The 13,054-nt window shown below is 53.7% G+C and overlaps 1 protein-coding gene across 1 annotated transcript in view; it reads left to right on the forward strand.

Annotated features, from left to right (window-relative positions):
• Window positions 1-13,054, forward strand: part of CACNA1A (calcium voltage-gated channel subunit alpha1 A) — a 206,774-nt gene that overhangs the window by 164,056 nt on the left and 29,664 nt on the right. The window contains exons 29-30 of the mRNA XM_055539160.1: window positions 1,117-1,227; window positions 5,459-5,542. Of these exons, the coding sequence (XP_055395135.1) occupies window positions 1,117-1,227; window positions 5,459-5,542 (195 nt within the window). The remainder of the gene's footprint in view (window positions 1-1,116; window positions 1,228-5,458; window positions 5,543-13,054) is intronic.

The raw sequence follows: 13,054 nt of genomic DNA on the forward strand, positions 1-13,054 counted from the left end.
TCCACCCCCCGACCATTCCATGCCCGCCCCCATTATTAAGTTTCTAAGGAAACCAGATGAATTAAATGAAAACTGTCTCACCTCTGGGTGCATTGGTTTCCTCCATCTTCCGGATTTCCTGGCACCTGGTGAAAGTGAAAAGAAAGTGAAAGTGTTAGTCGCTCAGTCGGGTCCAACTCTTTGTAACCCCACGGACTGTAGCCCGCCAGGCTCCTCCGTCCATGAAATTCTCCAGGCAATAAGGCTGGAGCAGGTTGCCAATTCCTACTCCAGGGGATCTTCCCAACCCAGGGACCAAACCCGGGTCTCCTGCATTGCAGGCAGATTCTTCACCATCTGAACCACCAGGGGAGCCTTTAAATGCAACCTGGTAGACAGATGTAAAGGTTATGGATTCCATATGAAAGTGAAAGTCGCTCAATCACGTCTGACTGTTGAAACCCCGTGGACTGTAGCCCTCCAGGCTCTTCTGTCCATGGAATTCTCCAGGCAAGAATACTGGAGTGGGTTGCCATTCCCTTCTCCAGGGGATCTTCCCAACCCCAGGATCGAACTCCAGTTTCCAGCATCACAGACAGATTCTTTACCATCTGAGCCACGATAGATTCCATATGCCACAAGGAAGCTAAGCCCTCAAGCCACAGCCACTGACCCCACGTGCCCTAGAGTCCATGTTTTGCAACAAGAGAAGCCACCACAATGAAAAACCCACACGCCACAACTAGAGAAAGTCCAAGCAGCAGCCATGACCCAGCATAGCCATAAATAAGTAAATAAAAGTTTTGAAAATTACAAAGAAGATGCTGTAGACATCCTCCTGCATCACAAGGAGCCCCATCTGGCCAGGCTGTCTCAGGACTGTCCCAGGATCTTGGCTGTTAAGTAAGACAGGGCTCAAGAAAGGAATTTTTGCTTTGATGTGAAAAGATGAGCTGAGCCAGTGAAGAGCTGGGCTGCAGCTCAGGCTGGCTCCACAGGACATCAAGAGGGAAGCCAAGTGTCCCAGCCCTGCCTGCCCCGAGGAAAAGACAGCCATGAAGCCACCCCTGCACCCCTACATGTGTTCCCCAATACCATGCCCACTGACCCCACCTCTCTTCCTCCTTTCTCATCTAGTTCTACGGGGCCTCTGTTGCTTATGAGAATGCCCTGAGAGTATTCAACATCGTCTTCACCTCCCTCTTCTCACTGGAATGTCTGCTCAAAGTCATGGCTTTTGGGATTCTGGTAAGTCCGGCCATGGGGCTAGAGCTGTGGGTTAAGGGAGAGCCCAGAGGAATGCTGGGTGCTGGCGGTGGTCTCCCCACCTGGCCCCTCTGCCCCCAACCCCAGTGGTGACTTGAGCGTCCCTCCAGTGCACACAGATCCCATATGCTTAGGTGTTCTCATACTTCCCAAGTAACACCAAACTCTGTGCATCTTATTAAATGATGTGAAGAGAGAGAGTAATTATGATTTTGGAGATAAGGAAACGGAGATCCAGACAAGCTGAGTCCATAGCATTCAAACTGTTCTAGCCACAATCTGCAGTAAGAAATATGCTTTGCAATGGAGCCCAATACACAGAAGTACATGCATGCATGCATCCTAAGTCGCTTCAGTCATGCCCGACTCTTTGCAAGCCCTGGACAGTAGCCTGCCAGGCTCTTCTGTCGGTGGGACTCTCCAGGCAAGATACTGGAGTGGGTTGTCATGCCCTCCTCCAGGGGATCTTCCCGACCCAGGGATGGAACCCACATCTCTTACGTCTCCTGCATTAGCAGGTGGGCTGTTTACCACTAGCACCACCTGGGAAGCCCACACAGAAGTGCAGACAACCGAAATGAAATTTTCTCAGAATCCATATCTCCCGTTAGAATATACCCTATACTCTGAGGTTGTCTATTTTCTTGATTCCATGTTCGCACCCCACCCCCTTTTTTTATTTGCCGGCCCCACAGCATATGGGATCTTAGTTCCCCAGCCAGGGATGGAACCTCCACTCCCTGCAGTGGAAGCACAGAGTCTTAACCACTGTCCTGCCAGGAAAGTACTGCCCCCTCCTTTTTATAATGTAATTCATGACCCACTAACAGTGCAAGTGGCCTTAACCTGAGGTCTGTTGACTCCCAAAGGGATCTGTGGATAGGGGACAGATTTCTGTGAGGGGACCCATGAAATGAGATGTGAAAAAATTACACTTGTATTTTTCACCAGCCGCTAATTGGACTTTAGAGTTTCCTTCTGTCTTAAAAGTAGACGGCAGACCCCCCAGGGTTACCAATATGATCTGTGCCACTGATACAAATCACACGTTCTCATACTGCATCCAAGAGGTTGCAGGTAAGTCAGCCCTCCGTATCTGCAGGTTCTGCATCCGAGGACTCAACCCATTTGATTGGCGGTTGGTTGAATCCACAGATGTGAGACCTGAGGATATAGAGGCCTGCCTGTCAAGCACTTGAGAATATGCTTAGCCCACCTCTCTAAGAAGAATAACCTGCAGCTTATGGTGTTAGCAGACGGAGGCTGGGTTCTCACCTCAGCTTCCTGAGATGGTAAAAAGTGTCAGCTCTGGCACAAGACAGACCTCGAGTCTGATTGTATTCAGGCTGTGTCACCTCCCCTCTCTCCTCCGTCACAAGAAAAGCCCATCCTCTGTGTCTCCCTCAGAAGAGCTCTTGCAAACCTCAAACGCAAGTAATGCAAGTCTGGAGACTGAGGGGGAAGCCTGGCATGTTGTGAGTGCTCAGTTACTTCGGTCTGTCCAACTCATTTGCAACTCTATGGACTGTAGCCTGCCAGGCTCCTCTGTCCATGGGTTTCTCCAGGCAAGAATACTGGAGTAGATTTCCATGCCCTCCTCCAGGGGATCTTCCTGACCCAGGGATCGAACCCGCATCTCCTGCATTGGCAGGCGGTTCTTTATCACTGAGCCACCTGGGAAGTCCTGGAGCACCCATACTTGAGCACTCAGCCCCTTTCTAGACGTGTGACCAAAAGCAAAGCATTCAGCCCCTTTGCTTCTGTGTCTACATCTACAACATGAGAGAACCACACACCCAGCCAGAGCTGAGGGGATCATGAGCATGGACCCAACTGCCCAACGCAGTTGTATCTTGTGATTTTTTTTCCCCCCAGTCAGTGTTCTGGTGGTGAAGTGATGCAATCTGCCAGGGCTTGGAACCCCATCTCCTCCACCCCTGATAATCTTGCACAGTTCTGCACTGAGCCTTCCCCTTCAGTCTTAGATGAAGCCCCAAGTTCCCCATGTGGAATTTAAATGATAGAAGGGAACCTTCTAGTCCAGGGGACTTGAAGCATGTGGCCAGCCACCTAGAAAGTTGTATTTGTGGCCCCGCATAAGTAGAGCCTGAGATGAGAATTGAATGCAAGGGATTTATCTGGAAGGTGACCCCAGGAAGCTTCATAGGGGAGAGAGGGAGTGAGACAGAGAAGGGAAGGCTGCCAGCACAGGGTGTCTTGTTGAGCAGCTTAGCAATGCTGGCAACTGGAGTGCAGTTCCACGGAGGACCTCTGAGAGGCAGCAGAGATCACATACTCTGGGTCATCTCACCCATGGTGAGGGAGCTGGGGTATTTATCCCCCAGGGCTCATAAGCCATAATGAAGAGCTGCTCCCAGAGAAGCTGTTAATTACCCCAACAAGGATGCTGCTACAGAACACCCCTGGGCAGAATGACGAGGTTGCACAGTCAAATATGAGGACATCTGGGTAGGACCCTAGCAGCAGCTAGATAAATACCCAAAAGTGCCTGTGGAACCTGAGTTCCTCTCAATCCTAAAACAGCATCCATCTATTGAAAACCTGCATGCATGCATGCTCAGTCATGTCTGACTCTGCAGCCCCATGGACTAGCCCACCAGGCTCCTCTGTCCATGGGATTTTCCAGGCAAGAATACTGGCATGGGTTGCCATTTCCTCCTCCAGGAGACCTTCCCAACCCAGAGATCGAACCAGTATCTCCTGAGTCTCCTGCATTGGCAGGCAGATTTTTTACCATTGAACCACCTAGGAAGCCCTACTGTATACCAGACCCCGCACTCAGTGACTCACATGCATTATCAGATTGTTGTTATACCCTTATGTTCCATAAGAGGGCCTTGAGGCCAAAGCAGTCCAACTCCGAGGACATTGATTCATACATGCTAGAAGAATTTGATCCTGAGAAGCACGGCTCCAAAGCCCGGGTCCATCTCTGTGAGGCAGAGGGGCTGCTGCTGTGTGAGATGCTTAGGGGAGAAGCTGACTGCTTAGAATGGCGTCCAAGCTCTGTTCCACCCTCTGCTTTTGTGAGAATGCTGGGAAAGCCTGTGTTTAGCGTGGGTCCCACTGAACCGTGAGAGAAGAGCTATTTGAGCCACACCCTTAGATCCAGGCAGAGGTGCTTACTCATTGTGGGCTCAAGCTGTGTGAAATATTTCAGAGTTTTAACAGCAGCATACTATATCTGTGTGTCCCAGTAGCACCAAAATCCAGCCCAGGGATATATCAGTCATGATGGATCAAATTAAGCTGCAGTAACAAACAACCCCCACGTTTCAGTTGCTCCAGTCAACAAAGGGTTTGTGGACACCCAGCAGGAGTTGGGGGGTGGGGGGCTGTTTGCCTTCAGTCACTCAGAGATCCAGGCGCATGGAGCAGCTGCCCCCTGGAACACTGCTGGTCACCAGGCCCAGGGTGAAGAGAGTTCTGGCAAGTACTGTGCTTGCCCAGAGGGGACTCCTGCTGCCTCTTGTTCACAACCCATTGGCTATAACTGGACTCACAGCCTTGTGTGTAATTAGATACACAAGGTGACCAGGAAACGGAGGCACAGAGAGGTTAGGTCATTGGCCCTCAGCCACACGGCTGGATGACAGTATAGCTGGGATGTGAGCCCAGAGGCCATCGTCTTAGCGAGTTTGCTATAAGCACAGTCCTGATTCAGCGTGGTCCTGTCCATAGACCCTGGACTGGCCCAGATTTGGGTTCAAATCCTGTCTCTTCACCTCTTTGATGCCTGAGGTGAGCAACTTTGCTCTCTGAGCCTCAGTTGCCTTGTATAAAACAGGTGATAAACCTTCCCTCTGACGGTCTTTGCAAGGATCCCAATGACGTCAATTATGATGCATCCGAGGTCTCAGGGGAGCCTTGGAACTGCTGGAGAATCAAGGCACAGCCCAGAAGGGCAGCCCTGTCCCCCCTCGACCAGTGAGGCTGAAACAGCACCTGCAGGGGCCCCCCTCTGGGATCAAGCAAGCCATGGGAAGGCAGAGGGGGTCTCAGGGAGGGAGGGGGCACTCAGAGTACATGATATCTGAGCAGCAAGGTACATTCTGCTATTTGATTGACTGTAACTGTTCCGGGCACTCAGACTGGTCTGCAGCTGTGCCTCTAATGGGCCCCCTGGGCTGGACTTGGGGGCCAGCCCTGGAGCCCTGCGTTGGCATCTCTATCTTGTGGGTCCCCATTCTAGAATTATTTTCGCGATGCCTGGAACATCTTCGACTTTGTGACTGTTCTGGGCAGCATCACCGACATCCTCGTGACCGAGTTTGGGGTAAGTGTCCCGCCAGCTTCTCTCCGGGCAGTTCCTGGCTGGGCTGGGAGAGGTGAGGAGGAGGTCACAGAGGAGCAGAGGGTCCCAACAGCCACAGCTGGCTCAAGCCAGCACTTGACCTTGACCAAAGAGGGATAAGCGGGGGGCCCCCGGGATCAAGGCATCCCCTTGGGGGGCTATGTGGGGAGATGGGGGTGTCCAAAGCCCCCAGCACTGCAGTGTGAATTCCCTGCATCTTGGCTACTGATGTATGAATAGATACTGTGGATAAGCTCATTGAGAAAACGGAGACACTTAAAGGATCTCAAGGCTGAGCCCTGCCCTCCAAACAGCACACAGTGTTGGGGGTCCAAAGGGAACCAGCTTCAAGTCTATCCTGCTTGAACTAACCATCTTCTGGCTCATGGGCAGGAGGGAGCCACGGCCCTCAGGTTAATGGGGGGACACCTTTCCCAGGACTTTAGGAGGGTCCCCAGGACATGTGTCCTCCTGTATCCCCAGGCCTGGCAGGTTCCCAATGTGGGGGTCTCTGCATGTCAGTGTGGTGGGCTGTGGGCCACATCATCTTTCCCCCTTCTCTGGAAGATTCAGGGTCCCAGAGCTGCTGTCTCAGACCCCTTCCTTGGCCGTTTGCCAGTGAGCCCAGACTTGAGGGCCCTTGGGAGGCTGGGGGGAGGGTAGGAGATCCTCGCAGAGGAAGCAAAAGGGCAAAGAATGTCAGAGCCAAGGGCCAGGGGTGGTATCAACCTTGTCATAATAACAACAAAAATAAATAATAGGTGACAAGAATCATGCACTCACTGCATGCCAGGCTCTGTGCCAAGCGTTTTATGTGGATTAACTCATGGTTCAGGTTGGGGGGTTGAACATATAAAAAAATCCCTTTAGTGGGTTCAACTGAAGGGATCTGAAAGCAGACCACTCACTGAGCAGAAGGGAAGGAGCCCAGTCACCGTGGGGAGCTGTTGCCTGCCCAGGTGCTGAAGTCAGAGAGGGGCTACCTGGTGGAAACTGTGGGCACAGAGGGATGTAGCACCCGCCAAAGGCAGGCCAAAGCAGGCACAGAGCATCAGCGGAAATACCCTACCCTTCTCTCCTCCCACCCTGCCAGCCAGTTCCACTGGCCAAACCCAGCCAGAAAGGAGCCAGGAGGCCGGAAAGCCAGGGCGATGCTCAGAACAGGCAGAGAACAGACAGTAGACCTGGGTGGGGTGAGGCCCAAGGAAGAGGGTGTTGCCCCATTTCACAGATGAGGAAGCAGATGCTCAACGCTCAGGAAAATGAGGGACACACCTCAGGGCCTGCAGCCAGGCCTGGTGACTCCTGGGGGCACAGTGGTGCTCCCTGGGGTGTCCCTAACTGAGCCCCTGGCAGAAAGGGATCATTTGGGCCCCTTTTCTGCCCTGTGAGCCTCGTAGAACTGGGAAGCTCCACCGAAGAGGGACCATTCTCTGACGCATCCCCCAACACCCCCACCCAAGTGGTATTCTGGCCACAATTCCTTGCCTTCAGCTCCAATGAACCCAAAGTTCCCCCTTCCCTCGTCTCAGCCCTGACACCTTCCTCTAGAGAGGTCATGCCCAGCTGGGGGCTATCCCCATTGGGGTACCTCCATTTGGCCACTGTCCTCTCCCTGGCAGAGAGCCAGAGCTTAGACCTCATTGTCTGTCTGAGGTTTTTAAGAGGTCTGGGCTCCTCCTGACAATCAAAATTATCTTGCCACCCACCCAAAGACAAGACAGCCTTGAACCAAAATCTCTCTGGATCAAGAGCTTAGAAGAGGTGACCCACCACCCCAGTAGGGCAGGTAGAGGAAGTTGGTTGAAGCTCTAGTTGCCAGTAAGAGATCTGTAGGATTGGACCCCAGTGGCTTGTTCTCCCGACTACAAGATGTGGGAAGGAAGGAGGGGGCATGGGATCTGATTCAGGGATGTCAGGACTGTTGTGGTCAAACAGCCCTCCCTACAAGCTGTTTGACCTTGGGTAACTTGTATTACCTCTTCTCCTCCTGAATTTGGGACTAACCTTCATAACCATCTCATCAGACCCTTGCAAGCCTCACATTCACCCATGCATTCATAGAAGTGCACATTAAGCACCTGCTGTATGCCAGGCACTGGTAGAGGTGCCGAGGACAGAGCAAAACAGACAAGAATGCCTGCCCCCGGTGGGCTGACACTCTAGGACAGGAGAGTGCAACTGTGAACAAATCAGACTGCTTGACGTAAAGTGCTTGGCACAGAACCAGCCAGGAATTATTCACGAATGGTGGTTATTATTATTGTTCTTGCTGTTATTACTGTGAATGAACTTGGGGTTGAGGTCTGTTAGGCAGCACCCCAGCCCTGAATTCTAATCACTTGGTGGGAAAGATAGAGGGTGGGCATTTGGACCCTTTTACTTTTAGGAGGATAAACTCCCAACCTGGAGGCAGGGTGGGGATGGGGTGGGGTGGGGGGTGGTCACCTTACTGAGCAAAGAGCCCTCAGCAGCCCCTTTCTGCCTCCCAGGTAAGCCCACTAGGTCTGAAGGCAGAGTTCAGCCAGGCTGAGGCAGGGGGAGCCACACCATTGGGAGGGCAAGTCCCCAGGGTTTTGGGGGAGGGGGAGAGGGTGTGAGGCCCATTGGGCCTCAGCTGCGCCCCCAAGTGGCTGGGGTGACGTGGGTTTGCCCTGCGTGCGATGGATAATGACTGTGTTTCTTGTCTTGTCTCTTTTCATGCCTGCTCTTTAAACTGTATATTGGCACAACGCCGTCTGAAAAACTCATCCAATCAAAATGCACTATGAAATTCATTTGTTCATCCATGACGTGGTCTGTGTGTTCATACACCAATGACTATCTCCCAACCCACCACCACCACCCCCACTCCCCGCCCGGGAACCGAAACCCATTGGTTTTTTGGCACTGGTTACAAATCAACCTAAAAAACGCTGAACACGCCTCCCCAACTGCCCCCGCCCGCCCGCTCCCCCTCCATCTTCAACATCTGCATCTAGAATCCGGTTGGTCTTACTTCTTTCTGAAGTCTAAATGCCTTACATTAACTGTGAACGCATCTTCTCGCATCAGCATTGCATGTCACGCCCTGGGCTTTTTAAACTTGGATTGCCTGATGCACCCTCCTATCCCCACTGGGTCTTTCTGTCGGTCTCTCCAAACCCTCCTGACTTCCCTCCTCCCCTCATTCCCACAGTCTCTCTTCCTCTGGTTTTTATTGGGTTTCTGAGTTGGGGTTTTCTGTTGGGGTTGGTTTGTGTCTTCTGCAAATAAAAGGATGGGTTTGCCCCCAGGCAGCGCCTCCCCTAGGACAGGCTGGCTGGCTGGGTCTCCCACCCCATTCCTTACACACAGCCCTGTACTCAGAGCCCTCAGCCACTCTCTCAGCACTGCTGTCCCAGTTCAGCTCCATAGAGCCCCGGGGCCCCAGGAAATCTCCACCAGTCCCTCACCCCATTCCAAGCCCACGAGCTCTTCCGGTTTGAGGACCAGTGATGTGCATCTCCAAGTCTGATGGAGGAGGTCTGAGGGCCCTGCAGTGTGTGGGCAAAGAGGCTCAGGTGAGGCAGACACAAAAAAGCCAGGACTCAGGTCTTGCTGCTTCCAGATGGGCCAGCCACCTGATGCCCTCTCCTGGAGCCCTGAGATGCAGGGGCTCCTGTCCCCCTTCCCCCACCCAGACACAGTCCCTACACACGCACGCTGTCTGCTGTTTCCTGTTCAGCCTCTGACTCTCTTCTCTTTCTCTCTGTCTCCCTTTGTCGCTGTCTCTGTCTCTCTTTCCCTTTCTCTTTTTTGCTCTTGCAGTCTTCCTGTCTTGATCCTCCCCCACCCAACACACACACACACACACACACACACACAGTCCCTCCCTTCTGTTATATCCATCCACCCTGCACACACCTGCACCCCCACCCCGGATGCCCCGTCTCCGTCTCTCCCTCACCTCACTTATTCGGCTCCCTACATAACTGCACACTCCTCCCTCTGTTCAATCCCACTTGGGGACTTCCCTGGTAGTCCAGTGGCTAAGATTCTGTGCCCCAAGTGCAGGGGGCCTGGGTTCAATCCCTGGTCAGGGAACTAAGATCTCACATGCCACAATTGAAAGATCCCACAGGCTGCAGCTAAGACCTGGTGCAGCCAAACAAATAAATGAAAATAAGTATTTTAAAAAGAGAAGAAATCCCACCTGCCTCTGCCCCTCCCCTACCCTCCTCTGAGTGCCTTTGAAGGATGCCCCTCAATGGCATCTTTGCACCAGGATCTCCTCTCCCCTGCTAGTTAGCCATACATAAGCACTCACCCACTAGACACTTAATGAACCCCAGTTCAGTGCCCCAGATGGGTGGTTGGATAGAGGCAGACACCATCACTGCCCCTCCCCCATCACATCACCTAGTCATGTAGTTGGGGGGGGGGTAGGCATTGGTCAAATAAGCCCTGAAACACACTTGAAATTTAACTGTGTTGCACGCTGAAGTATAAGCAGTGTTAACAAGGTGGAGAGGGAGAGAAAAGGGCATTGGAGGCCCAGGATAGCACATGCAAAGGTCCTGGGGCAGATCAGAGCGTGCAGGGGACAGCGTCTTCAAGTGAGAGGATGTGGCTAGAGCAAAGAGTGGAGGAAGGCTGACCTGGAAAAAGTGAAGAGGTCAGAAGGGGACAGGACTCTGGGCCTTGTTGTGGGGGTCTGGGAGGATATGGAGCAGAGGAGGTGTCGTAGAAAGTGTGGTTACACCAGACGCTGCAGCTGCAGAGCAGGGAGTAGGAAGGCAGGGGGCTGGGCTGGAAGTGAGCACCAGGAATCCCAGTGAGAGATGACATCGGAAGAGGGAGGGAACAATGGGAGGACTGGCCATCTGAGCAGGGGCCTCTCCAGGACCTGGAGATGGGTCGGGTCTGGCTTGAACCATGAGACAGAAGTTAGGGAATGCCAGGAGAGGGTCAGGTAATGCGAAGAGCACAAGTGTGGGCACAGTAGGCTTGACGGGCACCCTGGAAGAAGTCAGGTAGGCAGGTGGTTATGGGAGCTGGAGTCCAGAGGCAAGATCTGGGCTGGAGATGGGGTCTTCAAGTGGCAGGATTTCTCTGGAGCACTGAGGTCAGTGGTTCCCACATCCTTCTAAGCACTCACATCCCCTGCACACAGCAAGCCTTCCAGGGCCCGCATCCCTCCCCTTCAGCCTAGAACCAGGAAGCACTAGGCAGGGTTGGAGGAGAGGACTGTTCCTTCGCGGCTGTGGACAGAAAGATGGAAACTAGGAAGAAGGAAGTCAGAAGTTCTGCAGGTACTTGAAGGACTCTATGCAGACCCAAGGGGAGATGGAAGAATGGATGAGGGCAGACTAGAAACTTCCCCTGCCCTGTCACCCAGACCTCTTTCACCTCTACCCCCTCCCCCGCCCCCCGTGTGTCTCCTCTCTCCCTGGCTCAAAGAAGGGCAGCATGCTCTCTGCACGTGTCTCCCGGCAAAGCCCCCTTGCTTCTCCTGCATGGTGGCAGCTCCCACCCCCTGCTCTGCCCCCAGCCCCCAGAGGCTGCTTCCAGGGCCTGTCTGCCTTTGCATGAATCCACATGTTATGCCCCACCCCATGAAGGGATGGCTCGTACTCTGGGGGGTGGGTGGGAGGGGACTGGGGACACCTGGGCCGTCGGCCCTGGTCCCAAATGGGTGGCCGAGCAGGGCTGGGAGTCAGGTCCACAGGGCACAGAGGGTGACTTTCAGTCAAGCTGGGTTGGGAGGGTTTATTTAAGGCACTCAAGACATTCTCATTCTGGTTGGGCCCAGTGTGGTCAGGGTAGGAGCCCCACACCCCTCCTCTATCCTAAATGTCTACCTAAGGGTCAACTGATATGTTCCAGAGAGCATCCCAGACTTTTCTGGCAAACCCAGAGGCCTCTTGCCATCTTTAGAAATTCCTTGAACCACCCCTCCCATTCCTGCCTCTCATCTCCCAGGCCAAAGTTAGCTAGATCCAGTGTCTGGGAAACCCCCACGAAGCACTAGATAGATTGCCCATATAATTCATTGTCCAGACTTTTGAGGCCAAAAGCTTCGCTGAAAAGGGGGCAACCTAAATGACCACCCCTGTGCCATTTGTGGGGTGAGGGCTAGGCCAGTTTTAATGCTGCTACATGGCCTTATCTAGAGCTTCTCCAAGTCCCCTGGTGGCCCCTCTGCTTCCAACCCACTGATCAGTGGTGATTTCCGGGCCTGCCTAAAATGCCTCATACCACAAATACCTCTGGTCCCCAAGCAGATACCAGAAGCCAGGAAACCCGTTCCATTTCTAGGAACCTTGGTGAACTGGAGGACACGTGCCCTGCTTCAAGGCAGGCGGCCACATCTGAGCCTCAAGTAACTGCTACCAGCAGAAGCAGCCTCAGGGTGGCCCAAAAGGCAGATTTGAGGGCGAAAATCTGACTTAAATGGGCAACTATTTTTAATTTCTAAAAGAAAACTCCTTGGGCCCAACAAAATAGTTTCCTTGGCCAGATTTGGTCCATGCGTGACTTCCAGTCTCTGGTACCCCAGCAGCGCCCCTTGAAGCCCCAGCAGGCAAGCCCCTGGACAGTCACGTGGCAACCATTAGTCACCGAGACCCAACAGCCCTGTCTCCCCACCCCCACCCCCACCCCACCCGGGGTTCTGGCTCGGGAGGGAGGAACTAGAGGCAGTGACTGCCTTTGAGCAGAGGCAGGATCCACCCAGGGAGGTCCTGGGGGCAGGGACAGCCTCACCTCCCGGCCCCCAGCACCAGCCCCTCGGTGGACTTGGGCTGATGGTGAGCTCACCCACCCACGGGCGCTGCGTACTTCCTGCTTCCCGCAGGCCTGGTCCCGTGCTACTCCACCCAGTCCCAGAAGCTGAGAAGCCATCCCTGAGAGGGGGGAAAGGGCCCCAAATGCATCTTCTCCGACTCAGCGGGCAGCGAGGACTCGCCCTGCAGCCGAACAGCCCCAGCTCCCTCCCGTCCTCCCCATTCCCGCTCGCCAAGGGGGTAAGAAAAGATGCTCTTCCGCTTCTCCGATTGGCTCAAGCCGCTGCTCCTCTTGGCCGTGGGGTGAGGTCAGGGCGGGCAGGAGCGGGTGGGCAGCTCGGCAGGGCAGGGTGCCCGGTGAGTCCCACGACAGATGCATTTCTGGCCCGGAGCATAACATGCCCTCGGAACCCGCACATGTCCACCAGGCCTGAGCGTGCTGGCTGCCCCCACCCCGCCCTGGTGTTTGTGCATCGTACACGTGTGATGGATTCGGCAACTTGACCCGCTTGTGTCCTATCGTCTCAGTGCATTTGGTTGTTGGGAGAAACAAAAACCATCTCGATTTTTTTACTGATTGGATGATTCGGATATATTTTCTTTCCTTGTTCTTTTGTTATTTCTTCCCCACCCCACCCACCCCCATTCCTTTCTCTTCCTTCCTTTTTCTTTCCTTTCCCCTTTGCCGGTGGGGCTGGCAGGGAGGGTTTATGCTTTTGAGTTGATGCCTTTTCCTCCCTCTCACCCT

Source organism: Bubalus kerabau, chromosome 1, assembly GCF_029407905.1.
Source record: "Bubalus kerabau isolate K-KA32 ecotype Philippines breed swamp buffalo chromosome 1, PCC_UOA_SB_1v2, whole genome shotgun sequence".
Taxonomy (NCBI): Eukaryota; Metazoa; Chordata; class Mammalia; order Artiodactyla; family Bovidae; genus Bubalus; species Bubalus kerabau.